The sequence below is a fragment of the Canis lupus genome, chromosome 16, assembly GCF_003254725.2.
Source record: "Canis lupus dingo isolate Sandy chromosome 16, ASM325472v2, whole genome shotgun sequence".
NCBI lineage: Eukaryota > Metazoa > Chordata > Mammalia > Carnivora > Canidae > Canis > Canis lupus.
In genome coordinates, this window is record NC_064258.1 from 17,018,787 (window position 1) to 17,046,730 (window position 27,944).

The 27,944-nt window shown below is 35.6% G+C and overlaps 1 protein-coding gene across 21 annotated transcripts in view; it reads right to left on the minus strand.

The window, feature by feature from the left end:
* The window catches only part of KMT2C (lysine methyltransferase 2C), a 284,078-nt gene that overhangs the window by 75,419 nt on the left and 180,715 nt on the right, over nt 1-27,944 (minus strand). For 18 of the 21 annotated variants that reach the window (XM_049094712.1, XM_025452148.3, XM_035699675.2 and 15 more), the window contains 7 exons: nt 27,216-27,293; nt 24,410-25,116; nt 14,342-14,461; nt 11,959-12,075; nt 5,681-5,782; nt 5,398-5,502; nt 243-424 (listed from right to left, as the gene is read on the minus strand). In XM_049094712.1, coding sequence (XP_048950669.1) covers nt 243-424; nt 5,398-5,502; nt 5,681-5,782; nt 11,959-12,075; nt 14,342-14,461; nt 24,410-25,116; nt 27,216-27,293 — 1,411 coding nt within the window. The remainder of the gene's footprint in view (nt 1-242; nt 425-5,397; nt 5,503-5,680; nt 5,783-11,958; nt 12,076-14,341; nt 14,462-24,409; nt 25,117-27,215; nt 27,294-27,944) is intronic. The other 3 variants (XM_025452196.3, XM_025452158.3, XM_049094708.1) reach the window with 3 other exon arrangements.

Below are 27,944 nucleotides of genomic sequence, written 5' to 3' on the forward strand. Positions count from 1 at the left end.
CACCAACAGGTCTCAGGTTTATTTACGTAGTTATGTAGTTACTGTAATTCAAGCAGCTACACGAGGACAGAATGGGGGAAATTATTCAATGCATATCTAACATGTTTCTGAGTCATGGCATGATATCTGTCACAGCAAACATGTATCATGCCGTGAAGTGGGTGCAGCTAATGCTTAAGAACTCCTGCGGGAACACTGTGCACTGGACAGGCTTAAGGAGGGAGAGGTAAGCCCCGGAGTACCATTTGCACTTCCAGCCCCCCTTGGGCACGGTCTGCAGAGGAGGGGCGAGGCAGTAGGTGTGGTAGCTTATGTCACAGTCATCACAGAGCAGGAGCCGTCCGGGGTCACTCGCCTTCCCACAAGCTTCACACACGGTGCATTCCAAACACCTCCAACCTTTGCTAAGAACGACTTTGGTGATCTGTAAGAGAAACACCCCATGCAAGTGATTCAGACAGTGGCCAACACCTCCGTTTACATGATATAAATGAATATGTGGTGCTTATGGACCTAGAAGCAGAGGAAAGGCAAGCAAGTAACATGTACTGGGCATCAACAGGGGCCCACCCCCTGGGCTGGGAACGTCCATGGACCCTCACAAGTCCACCTACCGGATAGAGTAAGAGAGTGGTACACATTTTAATGCCTTTTGTTAGGCCACGTTAACTCTGTGTCCTCTGCACTTTACGTCCACCTTATAGATGTGGTGACTAGATTTGAGGAAATCAAGTATATTGCCCCATTACTGTTATTTGGTTTTGAAAATGTACTGGCCTAGTTTCCATCTGTGATGTTTCATGAATTCATACTTCTGAAACCTGTGTATACTGCAAAAGGATTTATATATTAAAATCAGTATTTAAAAATCTAAAAAAAATAAATAAAGCATGAATTCCCAAGAAAATATGTCCCAAGGACATTTCATGATCTTGGAGGATTTTAGGCCATGAAGCTGGGACTTGTGAAGTTCATTACTCTTCTACCACAGAATCTAAGTTAGCAGGCAAGTTTGAGAATCTGTATCCTTCGGATAAACTCCTCAAAGTAGCCATACCACATACGATTATAAATTTGGAACCAAATGAAAGCTCTCAAAACACTAGAATTTATAGACAAGACCACAATGTAGTTGTGTTATAATGAGACAGCAAGCAATTAAAATACAGAATAAAAATTGAGATCATGAGGTATTAATAAGAAAGTCTAAAAGCTACCTGAGAGGAAAATAAGAAAGCTAAGTAAGGAACAACCATCAAAATGGCATCAAACTTTCCAACTCTGGATACTAAAATAGAGTAGCAGTTTCCAAATGTATAGGAATAAACTTCTCAAGATACAGTTCTTAACCAAGGAAACAAGCAATTAAGTGTGAAAAGTGTAATTCCTTTAGGGATACAAAGACTCAAACTTCAGCTCCCAAACACCTCTTGGAATGGAGGTAAGGACATGAGGAAGGAAATGAGGGTTATACCAAGAACAAGAAAGTCATGTGATGCAGGAAACGATGAACCCAACATAGGACCTCAGCTCAGAGAAGCTGAAGAATGAGCGCTGAGCAAGAGACCTACAAGCTACCAGCACACAGAGAGAAAATGGGAGTGTCGGGAAGGGGTAGGACTTTTTCCAGGTAAAAAGTTACTTGCCAGAATCATTTGATACGATCATGCTTCTATAGTAGGTAAAAACAAAACACAACAAAAACTAATTGAAGAATCATGAATCATTACTTTCTTTTTTCTATTAAAAATTCCATGAAAGACAAAGCCAAAAAAAAGGACAAAGCCAGAGTATACTATTCAGGTCTCCAGTGAATATGTGCTGAGTCATAACCGACACTGTTTATTAACTAAACATAGTAGAACAACTACACTGGAAGGATGCTGGGGAACGGGGGGGGGGGGGGGGGGGTATGTTTGAAGACCTAAATCAGCATATATTTATTCCTAGCAGAAAGTCAATGAAATCTAACACAGATACAGCAGGAACACCAGCCTGTTATTTAGAACTATCAAGGTAACTACTAGAAAGACCTGCAAGGATCAGACGTGGCTGCCTGGAAGGACTGAAATGTTGAGGCAGAGTAGGACAGGGGCTGGCCAGTCATCCTAAGGCTTTTAAAGCTATTTAACTTGTAAGTATGTAACATTTATTACTCTGATTAACTGATTCTTTTAAATTAGTCACAGATTATCAAGTTATCATATATTATTGACCTAAATGGATAGGAGGAGCAGAGTGGCTTAGAGGAGTAACCAGCCAACTTTTTTGTTTTTTTTTTTTTGTATAAAGAGTCAGTAAATACTCTGAACTTTGTGAGGCATATGGTTTGTGAACTACACAACTGTGCCATTACAGTATAAACCACACAACGACATATGTAAACAAAAGAATACAGTTGTGTTTCAATCAAATTTCATTTATAGAGGGATCCCTGGGTGGCGCAGCGGTTTGGCGCCTGCCTTTGGCCCAGGGCGCGATCCTGGAGACCCGGGATCGAATCCCACATCAGGCTCCCGGTGCATGGAGCCTGCTTCTCCCTCTGCCTATGTCTCTGCCTCTCTCTCTCTCTCTCTGTGACTATCATAAATAAATAAAAATTTAAAAAAATTAAAAAAAAAAAACAAAAAACAAATTTCATTTATAGAAACAGATTTGGCCTGTGTGATGTGACTGACCTGTCTCTGGCTTGGAGAGGCAGTAAGATGAAGATAAAGTGGGAGATACATCCAAGCTGTAATGTATCTTCTTTCCTAAGTTTTCCTATTTCACAGACACCTACTCTGTGGCCCTTTACAGCCAAATTCCCAAGTCACTCAGCAATATTCATTCTCCAGCACACCTCAACCTGGTTAACTATGCCCACCACCATTCAAGTAAGCAGCTCCAGACAATTGGTCCACACCTCCTCCCTCCCGACCCTGGGCTGCTGTGTTCATGTGTTCTCTGAGCTCCATGCAGCACTGCCATGTCTGGACAACCTTTCCCCACTGAAAGATCCCCAGCTCCCAGTAGAGTTTGTGGAGCTCTAATATCAACTCTTTCTTTCTACTGAACTGGCTTAGTTTTTAGTTTCAAAAGCTGTTTCAAGAAAGGAATGATCCAGGGTTTCATTCATGGCACCATGTCTAAAGTTGATAGATTTGAGAATATCTGTTTCAACAATGATGAAGTACCTGGGATGAGACCTTTCTCTCAACATAAAATACTAGAAAATGGGGCAAAATATATGAAACACTTGTTTCAGATACTGAACAAAAAGGCAGGACAGGGCTGTGGTTTCTGAGAAGAGAGAAACAAGTGAGGTGAATCCTATGATATTTTGCAATAGACAGTTTCCAGAATGCTGCCAAAGAAGGAGAACACCAGCAGGGTACAATGGTCTGAGTTTAAGACACATGATAGAGTTCTGGGAGGCTGAGGCAGTTGTAACTAGCAGAGCAAAGTCTTGGAAAGGAAGGAGATATAAAGAGCAAGAGCTCCAGAAATCTACACATAATTTCCCTCAAGTCTTTGGCTAAACATCGAGCTGCATACATAGGAGGTCAAACAAGGACACACAAGCAGGACAAAGAAGAGCTATTGAGAATTTATAAGTTGAACAATTCCAACAGCTCACACAATGCTGAAGACATCTGAATCTCAACCAGAGTAAAAAGACACTGGCAAGGAGGTCATGGGGAACTCATGGCAGGGAAGGATATGGGAGAGATGTCATAAAGGTCACATATTAAACTCATGCTATAGAAAAGCAGTTACTACAGTGTGATCTAGGAAACCCTAGTGGGTCTATAAGGTCAAAACTATTTTCATAATGATGATAACTAAGATGTTATTTGCCTTTTTTACTTTAATCCAATCACAGTGCTATTTTGCAGAGGCTACATGATATATAAAATATAAAACATCATTGCATGACATCACAATAAATATGCTTGTGTATTTATGTTTTAAAATATTCTCAGTGAAAAAAATATTCTCAGTAATTTCTAAGATGGTAAATATTCAATAATTATCCTCCTCAAAGCTCTACAGGGTCCTTAAGAATTTTAGTGTTTAAAAAAAAAAAAAGAATTTTAGAGTGTTAACAGTTCTAAGACCCAAAAGTCTGAGAATAGCTACTGCCAAGTGAAGGTTCTCTAGATCCACCCCAGAAAGCCTAGAGAAGCTTCAAACAATTCGAATGTCTACAGTAACTGCCTGCCACAAAAACTCCATACTTTTTTTAAAAAAAACAAAATCCAAACTCCCAACAATATCAAAACGTACAACTACCACATTCAATCAAAAATTACCAAATAAGAAAATACATACATACATACATCCTGGTAAGGAGGAAAGCAAGCTAATACTAATAATGAGAAATGTCAAATATGGTAGAATTAACAATTACAAATACCTACAAGGACTTGAAAGAAAAAACCTCAATGAAGAAAATGATTTGGAACTATAAGGTAACTTTAACTATAAAATAAAACCAAGATTAAAAAATATAATCATCTTGGTGAAAAATCGACTAGATGGATCTAAAAATAGATTAGATACTGCATTAGTATAAAAGTGAGTTTGGGGAGGGGTTCCTGGGTAGCACACTCAGTTGAGCATCTCACTCCTGGTTTTGGCTCAGGTCATGACTCAGGGTCTTGAGACTGAGCCCTGCATCAGGCTCTGCATAGCACAGAGTCTGCTTAATATTCTCTCTCCCTCTCCTTCCGCTTTTCCTGCTCATGTTCTCTTTGTCAAATAAATAAATCTTTTTTTAAATGAGTTTGGGGAATGTAATAGAAACTATACACATTAAGGTGCAGAGAGAAAAGCAACTAGAGAAAAATCAACAAAGTGAGAACAATCTGGAGACAGTATCATGCAATTATGCACATATACAACTAAGATTCCAGAAAAGAGGTGTGGGGAACAGAAAAAGAAATATGAAGAAATGGTCAAAATTGCTCCAAAATGGATTTTAAAATACCTACTGGTTCAAGATGCCTTACAGAAAATGTCCTTTCATATACAGGTGAGGATTCAGAAGAATGAACATGGGAAGGGACAGGTGAATGAATGGATTTTTATTAAGGTCTGTGGTTGGTGTCAACTTTTTTTTATTATCAGCCGACAGAATGGATTGACTAAACCTCATTCCTTAACAAATAAAAATATGAAGTATCTTTTAAAGATATGCATTTTTTATTTTTAGTTTTTCAAGACAGCAGGATAACCACTACAATTTAAGAGCACAGATTTATAGGAGTTAATTTTTTCAGTTAACACTTGAAAGGTAATATATAAATATTAAATAAATACTGTCACATGTCTAATAATCCTAGCAAATGATTAATTATAAGAAATATCAAATTTCAATACATTTTTAACAGATTTAAATGTATGTCTATTTACCTTAATACTGACACAGTACGGATGGTAACACTGGCCACACTGAGAGCAGGCAAGCAGTCTTCCCTCTGCCCCTTGGCCGAAACTGCCACAAACTACACACATATCCTGAAATTAAAAACATGAACATAGTAATTGACATCGAAGACACAGTTATAAAAATGTACTAGTTTTATTTTTTAGCTCATAGAGCTCTAAAGCTAAAGAGCAGAGGACTTCAGTGCATGTGGGATACAGCAGAAAGGGGGAGATAGGAACTCGAAGTGGAGGAGAACTGAGCTCAAACCTGGTGCAAGGTGAACTTGTCGCTGCTAGAAAACAGCACCACCGTGTTGTGCATGGAGTTTTCTTCTTCATCCTTATTCGATGAAACATCTGTAGCAGACACCTACAGAAAGCAAAAGAGAGTGCACAGTCACACTCTTCACTTATAGCACACTTAAGAAGCATGAGAAGATTCATATGTAAAATACAACTTCTGCCAAGTCTCAGAGTAACAACTCCAAATTAGATTATCATTGCCAAGATAATATCATAAAGGTGTAAGTCCTGACACTTCAGTTACCTGAAGTGAAGAGAGTTACAAGTCCCATAGATCAGGACCAATGAGAAAATTAAACCACCCTTAATTAGGACTTAATTAGCCATAAATTTTATGAAGAAACAAACAAAAGGAACTGTATTATATTTGTGTGTGTGTATACATATATATCACGACATACATATACCTACATATAATTCTAACACTCCATTCCAGTAACTCTCAAACCTGCAATCCTGCTAGTCAAAACTGAGATGTGCTAGAAGTATAAAATACCTACCAGGCTTCAAAGACTTATGTATCAAACAAACAAACCAAAAATCCCCATAAACATATAGCTTATAAATAATTTTTACATATTTTATATATGTTGAAATGGTAATATTTTGGATATGTTGGGTCAAAAGGTAGGTATACATTAAGGTTAAATTTCACCTGTTCCTTTTCCCTTTTTTAATGTAGCTATAAAGTTTTAAATTGCATATGTGATATACATATACTTCTTTTGGACAGCACCGCTTTGAAATATTATTTTGAATAATGTATCAAAATTTCAGTCTTAGCCAAAAGATTACCAGCCATAGATACCTATTTCTGGACTTAGCTAAATTTCACCAAATCAACTAAGTACCCATTGTCTTGTTAATAATTATTTCCAGAATGCTTATTATGAAAAGAGCTCTAAATTTGTTGCTAAAAAGAGAACAGGGAGACCAATGCCAAAATTTTAAAATATGTTTCTCTTCCCTTAAAGTAAGCTTACAATCTAGCCTGGAAGGACAGACATGAAACATAATAGGTTAAGTTCAAAATAAAAAGTAATAGTATTGTTGTTCTTGAGGAATGACTGAAAGAACTAAAAAAAATGTAATATATTACAGGAATAATATTTTTCAGTGCAAATAAGATTAAAAGCAGTTCTAATGGACTGCACTACTGTTTTATTATAGAACCAACCATAAAAGCAATTGACAGTCATAATAAGTCTAAAGACTGTAAGAGAAAACTGTAAGCAACCTAAATAGTCATCACTAGGGAATTACTAAAACCATGGCAAATCCAAACTGGAAAGATGCAGCATTTAAAAAACAGTGGTAGAAATTTGTTTTGATTTCCATCAAAAAAAAAAAAATTTCACCACGCCACAGAGCTGGGTAGAAAAATAAGACACAGAAGCATATGTGAGGTAGAGCACTATGGTACAAAAATATGCAAAGCAATTATGTGCAGTCTACAAGCACATAAAATAGGTTCAATCATAAGTTGCTGTTTTTCCAGGTCAAAAATGGTTGAAAGTTGGCAACTTCATATGGATCAACCTAATATTGTAAATGCACCAAACAGGTAAAAGGAAAAAATGTCAAGACTCAAGAGGCAGCAGAAGTATAGACAGCTTTGATTATCAGGATGTTTTTATTCTTTTTTGAGGAAATATATTTTAAAATGTGCATCTCAAGTTGCATGGGTGGCTCAGTTGGTTAAGTATCTAACTCTTGATTTCAGCTCAGATCAAGATCTCAGGGTTGTGAAATCAAGCCCCACATTGGGCTCTGCACTGGGCATGGAGCCAGCTTATAGTTCTTTCTCCCTCTCCCCCACCCTCTCTTAAAAAAAAAAAAAGTATATCTCAAAATTAGCATTTTAAGACTTTAGCAAGTCAAACAAGATGATTCATAAAGTAAAATATCATTCCATTAGTAATAATTGTCTACTAAAAGTGAAGTTACCAGTAATTCGCCCACAGGACTAAAGATATACTGAAAATATTATTACAATATGAAACTGTGGCAGTAGCTAAAATACAGCTAACAAAAGTAAACTGAAATAAAAAGTATCCATTTCTACATCCCCATCTTCAACACAGAAAACAAAACAGGTTCTATAATTAGATGATACTTAGAGAATAGGCTCAAATAAATGATAAAATATTATTTTCAAAATAAAATTCAGAGAACAGTTTTATTCAAAATAAGAAACAAGAATGGACTACAATATTCCCAGCATAAACCAGAAACAAAGTCTGCATAGAAAGCTGCAATATCCCCTAGATTCAAAGAGCATAAATTGTAAGTACTTAAAAAAAAAAAAAAATCAAGGTTTTTATTTTTATTTTTTTTAAAAGATTTTATTTATTTACTCATGAGACACACACACACACACACAGGCAGAGACACAGGCAGAGGGAGAAGCAGGCTCCTTGCAGGAAGCCCGATGCAGGACTCGATCCCGGGACCCCAGGATCATTCCCTGGGCCGAAGGCAGATGCTAAATCGCTGAGCCACCCAGGGATCCCCAAAAATCAAGGTTTTTAAACAGCAATTGCATGTGTAAGGAAAACACTATCATGTAGCTTAATGACCCACTGTTTTCATTTTATACTTTATTTCATGACCTTTAAATTACTAGATACATAAACCCTAACCTAAGGGTAAAGAAGGCAATCTTTGAGACAGTGTCCTAGTATTGCCTACATACATCTTAGTCTGATTTATCCTAAAAGTGACAGTTTTATTTGGCCGGACCACAGATATAAGCCTAAGAAAAAAGAAAGCTTTAACCCAAACCTCAAAAGTGGGGGATTTCCAAGCAAAAACATAAGTAAATAAAGAAAAAAAAGGAGAGCAAATTGAACTCAAAGTGAGAGGAAGAAAACAGTCAAGATCAAAGTGGAAATCAATGAAATCTAAAATAGAGGGGAAAAAACAGAGAAAAATAAATGAAAGCAAAAGCTGGCTCAAGATGAATAAGATTGAGAAACCTGCAGCAAGACCAACCAGGAAAAGACACACATCACCAATATTGGGAATGAGGAAGGCGACATCATTACATATTCTACAGATATTATAAGGATAATAGGCCAATAGATTTGTCAACTTACATGAAATGGACAAATTCCTTGAAAGACAAATTCGTATAAGGATAGATAACCTAAATAGCACATACCTACCAGAGAAACTGAATATATAGTTAAGAATCTTTCCATGAAAAGTGAAAGTCTCTTCAACAAATCTTATTGGGAAAACTGGACAGCAACAGTTTGGGCCACTTTCTTATACCATATATGAAAATAAATTCAAAATGGATCTAAAGGGATCCCTGGGTGGAGCAGCGGTTTGGCGCCTGGCCTTTGGCCCAGGGCGTGATCCTGGAGACCCGGGATCGAGTCCCACATCGGGCTCCCGGTGCGTGGAGCCTGCTTCTCCCTCTGCCTGTGTCTCTGCCTCTCTCTGAGTGTGACTATCATAAATAAAAAAATTAAAAAAAAAAAAAAAACAAAACAAAATGGATCTAAATTTAAGACCTAAAACCATAAAAATCCTAGAGATTCTCTCTCCCCATCACCCTGTGTCCTCCTCCCCACACACACTCGTGCACACACTTCCTCTCTCAGTCTCTAAAATAAATAAATCTTTCAAAAAAATAAAACTAGAGCTAACACCATATTCCATGACAAAAGATTAAATGTTGGGAATAAAGGGGAAAGGAGAGAAAGTGAGTGGGAAATATCAGTGAGGATGACAGGACATGAGAGACTCCTAAACTCTGGGAAACAAGGGGTTGTGGAAAGGGAAGTGGGCAGGGGGGTGACTGGGTGACGGGCACTGAGGGGGGCACTTGACGGGATGAGCACTGGGTGTTATGCTATATGTTGGCAAATCGAATTCCAATAAAAACATATACAAAAAAATAAGATTAAATGTTTTCTCTCCTCAAGAGCAGAAAGAAAACAAGGTTATCGCATCACTTCTAACACTGTACTGAAGATTATAGGAAATGCAATAAAGAGTAGAAACAAAAACCCTCCAGATTAAACAGACATAAAATTTTATTTGCAAACATCACGATCATAAGTATAGAAAATTCAACAGGCTCTACAAATAAGCAACTAGAAGTCATACAGGAGTTTATTAGTAAAGTTATAGGATACAAAAATCAATACATAAAAATGAGTGTTTCTAGATAGTAGCAAAAGACAACTACAATTTGAACTGAGACAGCACTGCCATTTACAATAGCAGAGAAAATGTGGAAAACTTAGAGATAAATCTGAGAAATAATGCAAAAGACATTTATGTTGTAAAAAAAATATCAATCTGACAAATTTAAAAAGACCTAAAGAAACAGAGATATACAATGTTCATGGGTTAAAAGACTCTTCACCATTAAAACCTCAACTTTCCCCAAGTAAAAAAATAGAAGACTAACAGTGTCTGATTTCAATAGTAGTTAGAAAGTACAAGTATTCAATATAGTATCATTGGCCTAAAGATGGAGAAATGGATCACTAGTATAGCACAAAGATTTTAAAATCAGATCCACAAATACACTGATTTTTAAGAGTGATACAAAGACAATTCAGAGAAATGGTGCTTAAACAACTGGATATTCATTCAGTAAACAAAAATATGACCTTTGAACCATATTCATCTCATACATATAAATTAATTAACATTGGATGATGTAGTTAAATGCAACACCTAAAACCAAAAACTAGAAGAAATCATGGAACCTGTTTCTATACTTGAGTTACGCAATTATTTCTCAGGCACCAAAAGCACAATCATAAAAGAAAAAAATAATAAATGGGACTTCATCAAAATTAAAACATTTGCTGTTCCAAACAGTTAAGACATGGCAAAGAATCTGTGTCTAGAATACATTAAGAAAATGCAAAACTAAGTTAAAAAAAAAAAAAACCTACTCAAATTTTTAAAATATACTAAAGATTTGAAGACTTTACCAAAGAAATAAGCATCTGAAAAGATGATCAACATCATTAGTCACGAGAGAAATGCAAAAGAGGTACTATTAACACACCTGTTAAAGAGGCTGAAATTAAAACTAAGCATAGAAAGTACAGGGTAAGTATTTGGAGGAAACAGGAACCCTATGCACTCTTGCAAACATCAACTTTTCACACCCAAGTTGAAAAGCGTCCTCTTCTTAAGCATACACCTATCAGGTATCGAGCCATCCCACTCCCAGATACCTACTCACTGGAAAACAACAAAATCCATGTCCACATACAGATTTAACATAAAAGTTCACAGCAGGGTTTTTTTTTCTTCTTTAGCAGTTTTGTTTTTAATAGCCAAAAAATGGAAGCAACCATACAATCCTCTGATAGGTGAACAGATAAGCCAACTGTGGAACAAACTGAACAATTCACTGTTCTCCTGAACTTATTTATTTTTTTAATTTATGATAGTCACACACACACACACAGAGAGAGAGAGAGAGAGAGAGAGAGAGGCAGGCAGAGAGACACAGGCAGAGGGAGAAGCAGGCTCCATGCACCGGGAGCCCGATGTGGGATTCGATCCCGGGTCTCCAGGATCGCGCCCTGGGCCAAAGGCAGGCGCTAAACCACTGAGCCACCCAGGGATCCCTGTTCTCCTGAACTTAAAATGACAATTAGAATTTGAAAAACAGGATTTTGGTAAAATAGTAAAGTTACCACATGAAATATTTGCCACTCTTTGCCAAATACAGATTTTTTTCAATACACACTTAAATAAAGCCTCATATACATGCCATTGAGCAAATACTGATCAATCCTGAATTAAAATATATCAAAGACAGTCATAAAATCTTCAACATTTTTAGAGTATGTACTAATCTGCAACATTTCTAGTTTCTTCTGTAAGCCATATTACAATAAACTTAAAACACCTACTTAAGGTTTTCAAATTAAGTTTTTTGCAATAATGTAACAGGAATTTGCTTTTATTAAAGAAGCAATATATATATATAAGAATGGTTGGCATAGAAAGGTCAAAGAGGAAGGTAAGAAAAGAGTAAAAAGATGGGAAATATAAAATATTAAAGAAAATTTAAATGAAAACTTGACCAGAAGTGTTTTTAAAAAAGGGGGGGGGGAATGGAGATAAGGTAAAATAAAAATTTTGGCTTATTTACGTGACTCTTACAATCTAGTAATTTTACAAATGAGATTATCATCATCACTCAATAAATTATGGATTATAATAGCAAAGATAAAGCAAATGAGACATGTGTCTTACCCCAGGTAACACAACTGCTCCAATTCCACTTTTCAATTTTGACCTGCCTCTGCCACCTCGTCCTGACAACCCCGCACCACGGGGTCTTCGCTTTCCTGGAAATCCTGACCCACGGCCCTACATAACAGAGAAGGGAAAAATCAGCATTCTGCAAAAATCCAAAGGAATATTAAAATCCAACGTGAGCTAAAACATTTTATTAAAGGTTATAACACACAAATACTTGCTTTTCTTACTCTGATTAGAGGTTAAATATTAAGAGACCAGGCTTATTATTTTTATCTTTCAACATGTATTATGCAACTTAAAAGTATAGACATAAAATGCCTATGATCTTAGAATCAAATGTTGGGACTCATATTGTGAATGTTCTCTATCAGTAAACCTTGGCCTTATTTTTTCACTTCCTAATCCTACATTCTAAGTAGCTCAACAGACACAATCCCAACCAATTTGTATGCAATACAGAGCAAGCGTAAGGAAAGACTCTCTTGCTAACTGTTCTCTGTAATTGTAGCAATAGCTGACATATATTGAGTACTTCTATACACCACTCTAAGCACCTTTTACTCACAACTCACAAGGCCAGTAGTATTTTATTATCCCCATTTTAGAGATAAATGCGCCGAGGGATAAAATGTAACTTGTCCAAAGTCTAGAGCTAGCAACTGTAGCTCCAGTATCCACATTCTCAACCAGTATTCTGCACTGCTACTACACTGCATGAAAGCTAAATTTTGCTAGTGTATAACAATATTTTTCCTGTCATTAAAATTGTCAGTTTCCTTTACTATTCAATAGCTGTATGAACTGAACAGATGTACCTCACTCTATCACAGTACTTAAAGGATAATGTATTTAAAGATTACAGGAAAGCTAATAGAGTAAACAGCTTGCTTTAACTCATCAGGATAATAATTACTTGAAATACAAATAACTGATCTGAATTTTTACCCAATGTATAAAAATATTCTTTGGGAAAACAGGTTAAATTCTCTGATACTTTAACAAATAAATACTTGGGTTATTTATTACTGTTGTTTTGTTTATATGCAGACTTATGTGTTACTTCCTGAAAAAGTCTGATATCAACACATCGACAACATTCTGATATCTAAAATTATTAAAAATACTCCGGAAAATCCTGATTTTTCCCATAAGTTAAATAATATGCCACATTTTCAACTGACATCATTTCTATTGCAGTTTGAAATGCTGAACTCGTTTACCTATTTAGCATAACAGTTTCCAAGTTGATAATTTATGGTTATAGTGTGAGCATAAAACAGATGGACATGAGCAGAAAGGAAGGGGGTAATCTTTTTTCCCTTCAGTGTTAATAATTACAAATTGCCTCTCCTTGTTCTCTTAAACTGCTCTTCTTTTCGAGTTCCTATGCTTTTTTGAACAAGGGGTAAGGGAGGGTTGAACTGGATAGTTTTGTTGTAAGTATAAAAGAATTTTTTAAATTAAGTCAATTATTAAATCAGGGCTATAATCTATTTTTCCAGCATCTAAAGACACAGATGAGAGTAAGTGAAAAGTTGTGGTATTTGCTACAAATTTATCAAAACATCTTTTATGCTCTTAAAGCAACTGTCTCTATTTTCAACACCTTGCATGATATCAGAGTGAACTGAAAAATAGTTCTAATAGTGATAGAAATAAGAAAGTAGAATCTAGAACTCCTTTGAAACCCTTGATAAGTCTAAAATAAACAGCCTTATTTCAAAATCATATTAAATATAGAAGAGGAAGAAAATTCTCTTCTCTAGGTAGTCAAATATTTTAACTTTTCAGATGATTAATACTTTTCACATTAATTTTCTACCCTCTAAAATGCATCAGACTACATAACTCACTGAGTTATGTATTCAAGAACTAGCAGAATCCTCCATCAATGACATGAGAGAGAGAGGCCCTATAATTGTGAGGTTATTAACACGGGCATTGAAATCTGCGATTCTGGTATTTCTTCTTCATTAGCATATAATAGATTATGTAGTTTTCTTTTGTTCTTTTCTAAGCAACAAAATTTTATGATTATCAAGAATGAGCAAGTCCTAAAATACTTTATAGCCTATGCAACAAGGGTTTTCCTCCATAGAAACGCTAATTACAACATAAAAGAAAACCATAAAAAGAAGTTACTAAAAATTCACTCTTAAAATCAGTCATGTAAAATTGCAATTTAATTTCCTCCTAATCCAGATTTTTAAGTGCAAGCATGTTGATTCTTCATACTAAAATTTTTATATTAAAAAAGTGGCTCTGGAATCTGCACTACTTATCTAGAAAAGAATGGTTCAATTCTTAACACATCTACTCGGACAAAACCAACCAGAAAGAAATGATATATGAATGTAAATGCAATTTTATTTACCACTTTGATGCTCCAAATGGCACTGCCAGGAAGCTGCCTGGGTTTAAAAATTTCCCGACCTTCTGAAATGTCTGGGGACCAGGAAGGTGGGCTCACTGTATTATGGGTACTCCAAGCCCCCTAGGATATGGCAGGTGAGAAAATAGATGTATAAAACTCGGCAACGTAAAAGGTCAAAGCCAGCAACTGAGGAATTTCAGAACAGCAAAACAAATGCAGACGTATGGAAATTTAGGACAAATTGCTTCAAGGTAGGGAAAATAAGCTTTACACTTACAATGATTTTATACTTAAATGTTTGCAGCTACAATTTACATTACGTATTTTATTCGGATTGAAACATTAGTACAATGAAACATATTAGGAATTAGGGTTTATAAGGACATCAACACTGACTCATGAATGGCAATTATAGAAACAAAATATAAATAAAAGTCAATTAAATTCTAAGAATTAACACTTTATATAAGAAACTACTTGGGGGTTGTTTTCTTCTAACAACTATCATTCTATCTTTAAGAATGTTAGGTACACCTATTGCTAAAAATAACCAAACCAGGAGACAAAGGAAATTTGAGCAATCGATAGAAATATTCACTTTAAATTATGGAAAGTTAGTGTTCAATCTTAAGATGCAATATCAGCTATAATCCTAGCATTTAACTACTCTTCCTTCTAGTGACCACTAGTTGTGATTTTGGTTTTTATTTTTATTTAGGGAACTATTATCCTTAGATTACATCCATGGGACTAATTTGTACAATGAAAAATATTAAAGCAAATTGTCCTAAATTTGCAAATTAAAATGCCTGAGATACTTGGTTATTTATACAAGAAATAGTATCTTATTAAAGTAGTTAAAATGAAAGTAAGACATTTTACTTCTTAATAACCACATTCAGCAATAACTTGAACTAATCTGATGAGGACGCTACGCAGCATAAATAAAAATGTCTACACCACAAAGATAACATTTTAAAGAAAAACACAAAACAAATGTCAAACAATAAAGAGCCTATTTTGAATTAGGTAATTCCAGAACATATGCTATAACTTTTATCAATTAAATGACCCAAACTTAAAAAACACAGTACTTACCAGGTTTCTAGAATATTATCACACTAACAAATAGTAGCCTATTAATCACACAAAACTACCACCAGCAATTTAAATAATCAACCAAAGTAAGAGTTTGACAGCCCTCTGGAGATCAGATAATTAATGCAGTAACATTATTTTGAGAAAAACCACACAAGGAAGAGACTGGTTTCAATTAACCTCCCCTCAAACTCAGGTAATGGCTATGCTAATTTTACTAACAGGTGAATTACCCCGTGTTACTACTATCAGATCAACCTGTATCTATACCTGAGTGTACAGTGTACAGCTGCATCCAGGTTCTCTGGGAAACCTCTATGCTGCCAGAGTCATTTTTCTATTCTCACTGTACTCACACTGTCAACACCTACATCCAGTTCCGTTGGGTTCAATGCGGCAACAAACCCGTGAATGTGGCCCTGCCCTGCCCTGCTGACCTTTCTGTCCCCCCGAGCACGTTCTTCCTCCACCTGACCTCCAAAGCCCAGTGTTTCCCGGGGTTGAGCCTAGACAACGCTCTTCTCTGTGTAGTCTCTTTCTAAATGGTACGATCTCTAAGGAGGCCAGTAAACACCATCTTGAAGGTTGTTGTCTCCCAAATTTACATTTCTAATTCCAACATGTTCCTGCGGAAGTCAGTACAGTTTTCAACTTCCTTCTTAGCACTTCCATCCTGTCACACCAAATCTCTCCAGTTTACCACGTCTACTACAATCTCTCCCTTACCCAGTTCTGGCTCACAATCTCCCCCATCTTTAGAAATGGATTCCAGCCCTCATCTGATCTGTTCTTCTCCCTCATCACTCTCCCCTGCCACTCCTTCAATCCAAACCATCAGTAAATTCGGCACAGTCTTCAGGCTCTTCATGATTCTCCCTACCCTGCATCTCCCTAAGCCCTTCCCTGCACAACAGCCAGAAGGACTTGCAAAAATGTAAATCTGATGGAGCAAGACACCACCTTGTTTTAAACCCTTCCAACAGCTTCTCAAGGCACTTAACTTACTGCAATCCTTTCCCGGTGTCTCTCTCCCACTTTATCCTGTGGCCCTCTCTCATGAAATGGGTGTGACCCAGCTACCTTGCTTTCCTTTAAACATGCCATTCTCTTTAGCTGGGGGCCTCCTGACTCCCCAATGGACGGCTGCTGCTTCTGATTCTTCAGGTATGGGCTCGGACATTTCTCCCTCAGAGATGCCTTTCTTCAGCGCTCCAGCTGAACTATCATCTCCCTTACAACATGTTTTGCATCTTCTCACTATTTGAAATTTGGGGTCAGGTGTTCTACTGTTTCTAATTATTTATTGGTACAGAATAGGGACAAAAGATATCTCAATTCAGTTCTCTCAATACTTCCACTGGCTTTTCTCTGACAATATTTGGCTACTGCATAAACTTCCTTTTGGTGGATCACTTAATGTTATGTCAGTAGACAGCTCTTAAAAAAAATACTATAAAAAGTCATACTCTCAGATAATATGTTATTCACCATAATTTAAAAGCTAGCTTTGATGCCAAAATCGTGTCTCATTTTAAAAACATTTACACTTCGGAGAACATTGATGAACAAAATGTAGGGCTCCATAGATCAAGAATGTTTGGATGCCACTTCAGGAATAATTAGAAAACCATTCAACTGCTATGAAGAACTTATATAATAAAAGCTTGGATAATTATATTATGAATTTTAATAAGTATATTATCATAAGACATTGGAAGATAGATTGTGTGCAATTTTATAGGAACTGGAGAAAAATTATGATTATACTTAGATGTTTTGACAATGAAGAAATTACCTAATATATTCTTTAGACTTTAAAATACAGCTATAATTATCAACTTTAGTTATAAATTATCCTACAGATCTCAGCTTTGATGAAAAAGAATTTATACAGACAATTCAGAGGTCAGCTCCCAAATACCGAAACATGGTTTACACTATTGTTGAACTTATACTTGCTACATTTGGATTTATTTGTTGCCATTGGACTAGAAGCTTGAGAAGAGACCATTCTTGTTCACTGCTATGTTAAGCATTCTATTCAAGGCTTATTGAATGCCTGGTTTTTTTCCCACTGGGCATTTTTTTTTTTTTGGATGCAAAAATGCATCAATAAGCATTGTACTATGAAACATACTAATTGCCCCATCAGATAAAGCCTACATTCTTGCCTTTTCTCACCGAAAAAAGAAATTACCAATCCATCCAATGTACTTTTAAACTACGCACAAAACAAATTAAAAGCAAAAGGGTTCAAAATGTAGCCATCAGGAGACTAAGATGTAAAGAGAGCTACAGAGAAGAAACTTGCTATCAAATCCTATAGTAACTTAAAAAAAATATACCACTTGGTTGAGATTGAATTAGATTCTAACAAGAATTACTGAACCCAAAACCTGTTTAAAGTTGGTATTAAGTTTCTTTCTCAAGGCCAATTTCTCAGGTAAATTTACCAGCCTAGTAAATCATACTACTGTTAAAACGGCTGTGGGAAAGGAAAATGAAAACAATAATGGCAAGTGGAGAAAAGGGTATTATGGTCAACTTTCTATTACTAGAAGCCTAGTCCTGTTGCTTGCTGTTAAGTATGATCAATGTCATAATTAGAACCCAAGAGTACCCTAATCTACTGGAAAAGTTTCAAGAGCAGCCAGAGGTTTGGTCCTGGGCAGACTTGGCACCTCCAAGTCATCCTCACTCAGTTCCAGCCTCTCCCAACATGCTATGCGAAACCAAGGTTGCTATGAAACAATGAGTCTGATTTAGAGAGACCGAAAATGATGGAGAGAGAGCAGAAAGGATGACCAGCGAGAGAACAAAAAACTTAAGCATTTATAATTCCTTTTTGGTATATACATTCACCTTACAGCCACAGCAGCAAACGACTCATTTTTATGACTTACAGAATTCTTTTCACATAAATAAGTCTCATATACAAAACTGAGTTCAACATCAAATGGAAGAAATTTAGTCCTGATAGTGCTTTGATAAGATGCTATAAAAGTACAAAAACAGCTGTTACCAGCTTAAAGCCTTCAATAATTTAGGAATGTGAATTTGGCCAGTGCTAGAATTTGGCCGGCTTTGGAAATATCACCACAGGCACAAGAAAACCAAGAGAAAGGGGATGTGTTTGTGGCTTGCCACCCCAGAGGGCTAGACATTTTTTAGGTTTAAAACTACAGTTTTTCAGTGACTTAGAGCAGTGTTTCTTGGATTTTAGCCTAAACAGCATGCAAGCCTGAGGGGAACTCTCCTTCTTGCCCCCTCTGCTTTTCCATAGTACCCTGGGTTTCCTCTTCTGCAGCACATATCACATACTGTAATTCATAGACTGTTCAGTTCCAAAAGTCTGCGCAGCCATTTCGTGGCTTTGAACTCAAGAAACCTAGTACATACTGTATTGTGACCAATGTTTGACTCACTCAAGGCCTACAGTTATTTTCATGGGCATATTTCAGGACAAATAATTTTCAGACAATCTGATTGGTTCTCCAGAGCTATATTTAATACAGGATTATCTCCTCAAGTCATCATTTTCACAGAATATCTGTATTACTCTGCAATTCAAGAAAGCAAGCAGGGCAGCACTGCCACTTGCTGTGTGTCAGGTGCTATACATGTGTTATTGTTAAATTCCAACATCAACAGTATGATGTAGTTTTATAGATAAGAAACAAGACAGCTGGCAAGGTAACAAACATGCTTACCTGTGTCACACAAACAATAATGGAAAAGAAGGACCTGAATCCAAGTAATTGCACGACGGAATTGCCCGTGCTGAATTCATATTAACCAATCTTTCCTGGTATCAAATTACAGTAAAAACTGATGTAAACAATACAAAATATCTCTTAAAAGTCACTTTTTTAAAAGGCAGCATAGTATTTAGACTAGAATGTAAGTGGAAAATCACTCTGGGTATCTACAGTGCACCTTTTATTCTCCATGAAGAATACAGAATACATAGCTGTTACTAATTACACCTTTAATAGATTCTAAGACAAAGTATCAGAAATGTAGGTTTTACGTTAGAGGTATCCAAGAATGGACAATTAAAACTACACGGGAAAAATAAAAAATAAAGAAATAAAAATAAAAAAACTACACGGGATAATTTCTTTCCTTTTAGTGAATGCCACTGTGTCTAAATTATATCGAGCAATGCTTCAAAATTCAAACTGATTTTAATTAAAAGCTGGATATGAAATAATTTAACAAGAACTGAATCTCTCATTTGGACAGTATGATTTATAGCCTTCAAAACAAAACTCAAAAAATCAACAGTGGTTCTTACTAAATGATTTGTGTTTACAAACCAGAAATGGTGTCTACTATTTTAAAAGAGAAAGAAAATGCTTACTTGTAATTAATTGTTGACAAAACTACAATCCTCTACAGTTTGCCATCCTGGAGGTTTGTTTTCCTCTCCCAAGAATAGATTATGAACCTGATTTGTTAAAACACTTCATTCAAAATGCTATTGCAGTAGACAACTATGTTATAAAATTCTATGGTTCATAATAAAATTAGTTAAATTAACAAAATAATAAAAAGTCCACTTCACAATATAATGGGAAAGATGGCTATGATTTAATGAAGTACCATCCCTGGAAACCTATTATATTGAAGAAACTTCACTTTCTCTGAGAACCCCTCAATAAATATCAGTCTTAGAAATTAATGGAAATTTCTAAGTTTTCTATATATATGATGTTAGCAACAAAAAATTATAGAGGGGTAAAATAAAAAATGAAAAAATTCTTAGAATTTGGAAGTTTCCAAAATACAGTTGAGTATTTATGTTTACTTTTATGAAATTTCGTTGAAATATTTAATATTTCAATGAAACATATCTCATGGGTTTAATACACTTATTTCAATACTATCATGAGAGCACTTAGCACATACGTGTCTAGAGCAGACCATAGTCATGTGATTATATGAAATACTTTTCCATAAAACAAGGTGATACAAATAGGATAAATAACAGAAGACAGACTGAGATTACTATCTCAGAATTTCCAAATTAAAATGGATAAGTAGAGCTGTGGAATGAGAGAAATAAATAGAAAATTAAAAACACACTATGTTATTTGATATGCTAAGATAAAAAAATTTTCCATCCTATTTTCCACTGCTTTTTAGAAGCATTTCTTGTAGAAAGTCTCATGCATAAAAGTAACAACAGTAGCATATTTCTCTAATTCAGGACTCTACTTACTACCAAGGGTACAGTGAAAGAAGAGTGTCAGAGGCTGTTTTAATTGGTGCAAGGTGGAGTCATTGCACCAATATGTTTTTAAAGCTCCCCAGGCGATTATAACATGCAGTTGGCCAATAACAACTTTTCTAAACCTAAGGTCCAAAGTGGATATACTCATAAACATACTGAAAAATGAAACACTAAAATATATATAAATGCATAACTTCAATAAAGGGGTGAAAAAAAGAAAAGCACTGGTTGAGTGGGATAATTTATATGAAACCATGTCCAGCTGGCTGGCAACCTGTTACTGCTCCACCAATTTCCTTTTCCTACTATCTATCACACCTATATTCTTCCTCTTATCTTTGTGAAATCTTGTGTCTGAAATGAGGAAGAAAAAACAAAAGACTTTTTCTATGCATAACCATCAGAAAAACTTACATTACTGTTCCTAGAGTAAGGTCTTGAAGCATATATCAGAGATATGCTTGAAACATTTCATGAAGAATATAATATAAATAGCACCTAAAAATCTTCCAAATAAAAGGCACAATATAAAACACTAAACTTCAATGATTAAGTTCTTCTAAAGGGAAAATAATCCTGTATAGATTCCATGTTCTGTGTCCTGATGTTTCAGAATCAGAATAGTGATCTATATACCCATCCATACTCCAGTATCACTACACACATTTTTATATATGTACACATATATGTTCATATTCATTTATTACATATTTTTGTATACTGTATACAGTATACTGTATATTTTTTGTATACTGAAAATCTAACGGACACTGAAAATACACAGTGAATTGTTGCTACAACAAATGGTTTTTATCATTCACTTTAAAACATGACCTATGAGCAATTGGAGGATGTAGACTATTTCTACTTCAATACTTAAAAGTGGTGAAAGTATAGCATTACTCTTCATTTATCACTCTTAAATTCAGTTGGTATTTCTCTTTAAATTTAGTTCTCCTAGAACTAAAATTTTCCTGTTTTTAAAATGCTTGCCCTTGCATTTCCAATAAGGTAGTCACTAATTATGAGGCTACTAAGTATTTCTAATATATATGATAAGAAACCAGATCTTGAACACTTAACATGAAAACTGAACGTAACATCTCATTAATAATTTTTATACAGATCAAATGCTAACATACTTTTAATATATGAAGTTAAACATTAAAATTTATTTCACCTGCTTATTTTTAATACTACTAGAAATTTTAAAATTAGATCTATGAGGTTTGCATTATATTTCTGTTAGATGGCACTGGCTTACCCTTCTACTGGCTAACTCCTTTCTCCAGAAAACATTCCATAATCCAATCACTAGCTATCACATCAAATTTTAAAGCTTTCAGGTTTTGTTTCTAATTATTCATTTAATTTCTAAGTGAATTCTTAGAAAAGCTCACATATTAGAAAACTGTAAATAAATATAAAGATTTGACCACTATGAAACAGAATTTAAGCAATGAAATGGTTAGGATAGACTTCACTATACTGGTAAAGACCAGAAAACTAATGACCTTCAACAAAATATGGAAACACTACTGATGTTAATAATACAAACACAGTTGAACACCAAAGAATCTTGCTTATATCACAGTCACTGCCATGAACATCCATCTCATTTTTATACCCAGTCCCCCTACCAAGAATATATTAAATAAATAAATAAAACCAAAAATATAACACAGGAATGCTTGACATCAAAGAAATTCATAGAGTAAGAGACTTCAGGGTTTCCACTATAAAAATATACACTGGAATATTCCCTGGAAGTTATGACCTCAGTACCTTAGCAATGATAAAAAATAAAAGAGCTGTCTTGTTCTATCCAATTCATACTCTCCACAAAAACAGCAGTACGTCAGCAAGCTATGCATTACCAAGTGAAGGTTGTCTGCTACACAACTAATGCCAACCTAATAGGTTAAACATGCCTATGAACAGTTTATGAGATCAACAGCAAATTATTAAGCAGTAATGAGACAATGGCAAATCAACAGAAAGTAGAATACTACCAGAATTGGGAACTAAAAGAGAATACAGCAGAAGCAACAACAAATATTAGGGCATGGGCCATATAAAATAGGATAAACCTGGAAGACTCTCACACACATATACTAACACACAGACTCACAGGCACATAGACCTTAGAATGAATGTAAGTCAACAGAAAATAATCCTAATGGCTTCCCAGTTGGAATAGAAGTCTCTAAATAAGGAGAAATACAGTAAAATTTGACAGGAATATTTATGATGCAGTATCTTTAAAGAATGTAAATATCTGAACCAAAATTAAATTTGAGATTGAAATCTCCATTGCTAGATTTTTTCAGAGCCAAAACCACATAATTGTTATTGAACAATTATCAAGAAAAGAAAACAAGAGTAAGGAAGAGGAAACTGGTTTGAGAACAAAACCATCTCTTGGTAGAACATAAAATAAATATCATGGAAAATACTTAGAGAAAGGCATATATGGAGGAGTGTCTTAGTTTACTGTGAATGTCTTTGCCAGAAATAGTTCCATCCCATGAGGCAATTTTGCCTCTGGTATGTAACTTGCTGTCTTTAGAGAATAAAATATACCTAGAATTTAGAGGAGACTAATTCTCACATTAGAATAAAATTCTATTTTCCCACTTATTTTAGGATTCCAAAATTGGATGATCCAGATCGAGATGATACTACTCCTATAAAGGCAAACTTTAATCACTGGAAGCATTTTAAATCATGAGATTTTAATTTGAAACTTCAAATCACCATTGTTTTTTTAAGGTTTTACTTATTCATGAGAGACAGAGACAGAGGGGGCGGGGGTGGGAGGGTAGGAGGATGGGGCAGAGACACAGACAAAGGGAGAAGCAGGCTCCATGCAGGAAGCCTGACTTGGGACTCCCACGTCTCCAGGATCAGGCCCTGGGCTGAAGGCGGCGCTAAATCGCTGAGCCACCAGGGCTGCCCTTCAAATCACCATTGTGACTAAATACCACATTGTTTGATATCTTGCCATCTTCAGAAAGCAGAAATTTTGTAGAATAAATCAATCTTAGCTACGGTGTCTTCATTTTGCCTTGAGTTATTTTCACTTAAATTCCACTATAAAAGAACTGGAACTTATCCTTAAAGGATAAAAGCCACACTAAAGTCATGGGAAGAACTCTCCTCACTTCCTAAAGATCAACAATACAATTCTAAGACTTCTTCATGAAAACAATGAAGTAAGTCCTAAGGTGGGGGACGGGGGCCGCACAAAAAAGGTAGCAATTAATAAAAAAGTTAAAATGAGAAATCACCACCATGAAAAACTCCTTTAGTAAAATTTGAGGCTTGAGCAGTTAAAAATAGAGACAAAGAATAATATCAAGAAACAACTATCTTAGAGGGGAAAAATAAATGTTAGTTACAATATACCTAAAACTTAACTGTTTTTTTAAGGCTCTATTGTTACTGTGGCATAGAACTTAAAATTTTAAGTGTTTTGTATTAGAAACTATAATCAAATAGGTTGCATTTGCATGTCCCAACTAAGTTGAAATTCTGAGTAAAACTACCTTGAGTTTAAAAAATTAGTCTTCATTACAGTTTATATATATAGGCCAAAACATTTTGGTCAATATTACATCTAGTTCTACCTGAAAATAGGAAAAATTAGCCTCCAAACCAAAGTTCCATATACACCTTATTTTATATAATTGCTCCAAAAGATTTTTCTGTCCATATCATTAAAATCACCCTACCTGTTTGGACCGAGGTCTACCAGGAGAAAATTTTCTTTTGGTAATAGCTGGTTTACCCATGCCGATTTTTGGAGTGACTGAGATATATGTTGTTGGCATAATGTTTCCAACAGAAGCACTGAGGGTTGAAGGGTAAGTGTGCAGTATATCCTGGGAAGGCAAGTCTGAAGAAAGAGAGGAAGACACATTTGCCTTGCTTATGTCTGCAGCTGACACAAATGACAACTCTGTCTCAGATGGTAGTTTTACAGGTTTGTCTTCTCGGCATAAACCATCTTTCACACAATTCTCAACTGCAGGAGCCATTCCAAAGTCCGTAAATGCAGTGGAAGATTCAGAACCTGTTTTCTGTTCCATTTCTTCTTGTACCCTTTCTATAACCAACTGTTCCTTAGAACATAAAGAAGTACTTTGCTCACACGGGGACACCACAGTGTCCGGTGGAACAATGGCAGATTCAGTGGCTGATTTTGGAGGCCGAGATTCTTCTATGGATGCCAGCATTTTGGATTCCTCTAACTGCAGATCCTCGTGCGGCACAATGATCTGGTGTGTACGGACTTCAATGTTTTCTGTCACTTCCATTTTGTTTTCATTTTGATCGTCAAAAATATGCATCACTTTAGAAGACATTTCCATTTTTTCACTATCAACTTCATGAGAAATCTGATTTTCCACTTCAGGGTTCATTTTATCTTGCGATGATTCTACAAAATTTGGAATATTTGTTATATTAATGTATTTATAAATTTAAATTTTTCTGGCTTAAAAATAATAGGCTTGGGCAGGAAAGGGGATAGAAGGGAGAAAAGGGATTTCCACACTTATGGAAACTTATGGTTATACCCTGACTAAAATCAGAAGGTATTTATCAAGGAAAACAATTATTAAGATAATAAAGGCCAAAATACACCAGGACTTATGAATTACATCAGGCCAGAAAAGCTACAAAAACATCACCTTAATTAATAGTATCCCTAGAGTTTAAGGTAGTTTCTGGTAAAATATTAAAACAGAATTTCTAATATAATTCTATTTAACTTATATGATTACAATCGAACATTTACAAAAAGATTTACAATTTTGTAGGTCAAGTTATACTCTTTCAACAGCTAGAAAAATGAGGCTCAGTGATCTTGTACAAGGTTTCCAAGTTAAAAAGTAAAGACTAGGGCAGCCCGGGTGGCTCAGGGTTTAGCGCCGCTTTCAGTTCAGGGCCTGATCCTGGGGAGCCAGGATCGAGTCCCACGTCAGGCTCCCTGCATGGAGCCTGCTTCTCCCTTTGCCTGTGTCTCTGTCTCTCTGTCCCTGCCTCTCTCTCTGACGGTCTGCCATAAATAAAATCTTAAAAAAAAAAAAAAAAGTAAAGACTAGTCTAGAATATGAAGAGTTTTTTTAATAGCAGGCGCTCAGATGTAATCCTTCTGCAGAATCAGATGAGTAGCTATCACAGGTAGAAGATACTTTACTTATTAGCTGTACCTGCTAACATAACACATTTTTTTGGATATAATCTTTGTATTTCCTCATCATCGATAATTAAATAGGCAAATCTTACCAAGTCAATAAACATAATTAGATATCAGAAATATCTAAAGTCACTAACTGGTAAATTTTAAGTCAGGGTGCCACTGTGTTAAGCCTTTAACCCAAACATGCCTAAAAACAAAGTCAAAGATCCAATTTACATAAGACCTACATGGCTCTATCAGGTAAGATCACTGGATAAAATGCACTTATTTCAAATACTATCAAGGCAATTTCTAAGTTACATTAATAGAGATATTAATTTTTTGGGATCCCTGGGTGGCGCAGCGGTTTGGCGCCTGCCTTTGGCCCAGGGCGCGATCCTGGAGATCTGGGATCGAATCTCACATCGGGCTCCCGGTGCATGGAGCCTGCTTCTCCCTCTGCCTGTCTCTCTTTCTCTCCCTCTCTCTGTGACTATCATAAATAAATAAAAAAAATTTAAAAAAAAATAGAGATATTAATTTTCTCATTTACTATTTACTGTGGTGACTGCACTTTATGTTCTGATAGCAAAATGAAATCCCACTTTTCATTTCTACTCCCTGAAAGACTACAGTTAAGGATAAAGGGGAAAAACATCAAATAACAGATCTGATCATACCAAGTATTTTTACACCAAAAAATGCTTCAAAAATACTAACATTAAAAAAGAATGATAGGGCACCTGGGTGGCTCAGTAGTTGAGCATCTGCCTGCCTTCGGCCCAGGGCATGATCCTAGAGACCCGGGATCGAGTCCCACATAAGGCTCCCTGCATGGAGCCTGCTTCTCTGCCTCTGTAGGTCTCTCTCATAAACAAATAATATCTTAAAAAAAAAAAAAAAAATGTAAACATGCTCTACATCCCAAGCAGTTCTAATATGCTCCACTACCAGTCTTCTATAAAGACTTTAACTTTATTTTTTAAAGATTTTATTTCTTTATTTGGGGGGGAGCGTGTGCACACACACGAGTGGGGGTAGGGAGGCATAGGGAGAGGGAGAAGCAGACTCCCCACTGAGCAGGGAGCCTTGATCCCAGGACCATAAAAACATGACCTGAGCAGAAGGCAGCTGATTTACCAACTGAGCCACCCAGGTGCCCTGATTTTAAATTGTTTAATAGTGAATATCTGATTTAGCAACTCTACAGAGAATTTAACATCCTTTAGAAATCCAATGCCAAGTCTTTTTAAGAAAAGGATTGAAAAATTAACTTAATAGATCATGACTCAAATTTGCATAACAGTCATAAAAGCATTATGCTGTAACTCAATCAAATTAGATAGTATGCTTACCAGAAATGAGAAGACCATGTGTATCAAGACTTTCTGGTGGATTATTCTGCTGCTGCTCTTCTGTGGGGATGTGAACTGCTGTGAATGACACATTTATGGAATCTCCAGCAAGGAGTCAAAATTTCTCTAACACTGCTCTCTCAATAGTAAGTTGAGTAAGACTTTTATCCTACTGCCAAATACCAATATTCAACATAAGCACAAAATACACTGTTACTATTTATTTGTAAGTAGGGTATGAAGATTAAATTAGGAATCTGATTATGTACTCTGACAAGATTTATTATTATAGATAGCTTTGTCTTATCTTTCTTTACATCTTATTCAATAATACCTTTTAATGAAAGTTATTAAATACAAAACTGAATCTCAGAAAATCTGAGGCTTTTTATGTATACTCTCAATCTATATAAAATTTCACATAAAATCCCAGACTGTCAGATGATCCCACGATTAAGTTTAATAACTAGTTTTTCCCCAACCTTGTCTCATTAATTCCAGATCCCCAAGTATAGTAACAGTTATTATCAACATTCCAAAAAGCTTAATTGAAATATCACTGAAATAACTGAAATACCCTCAATAGAACCACTGAGACGATCTAAAACAATAAATTTTTCATTATCTCCGCATGAAACATCTCACTATCAGTATCAGCTCTAGTCAATAATTATAACTAAAGAAAGAGAAAATAACAAACTGCTTTTTAATGAAAATCACTTGGCCCCC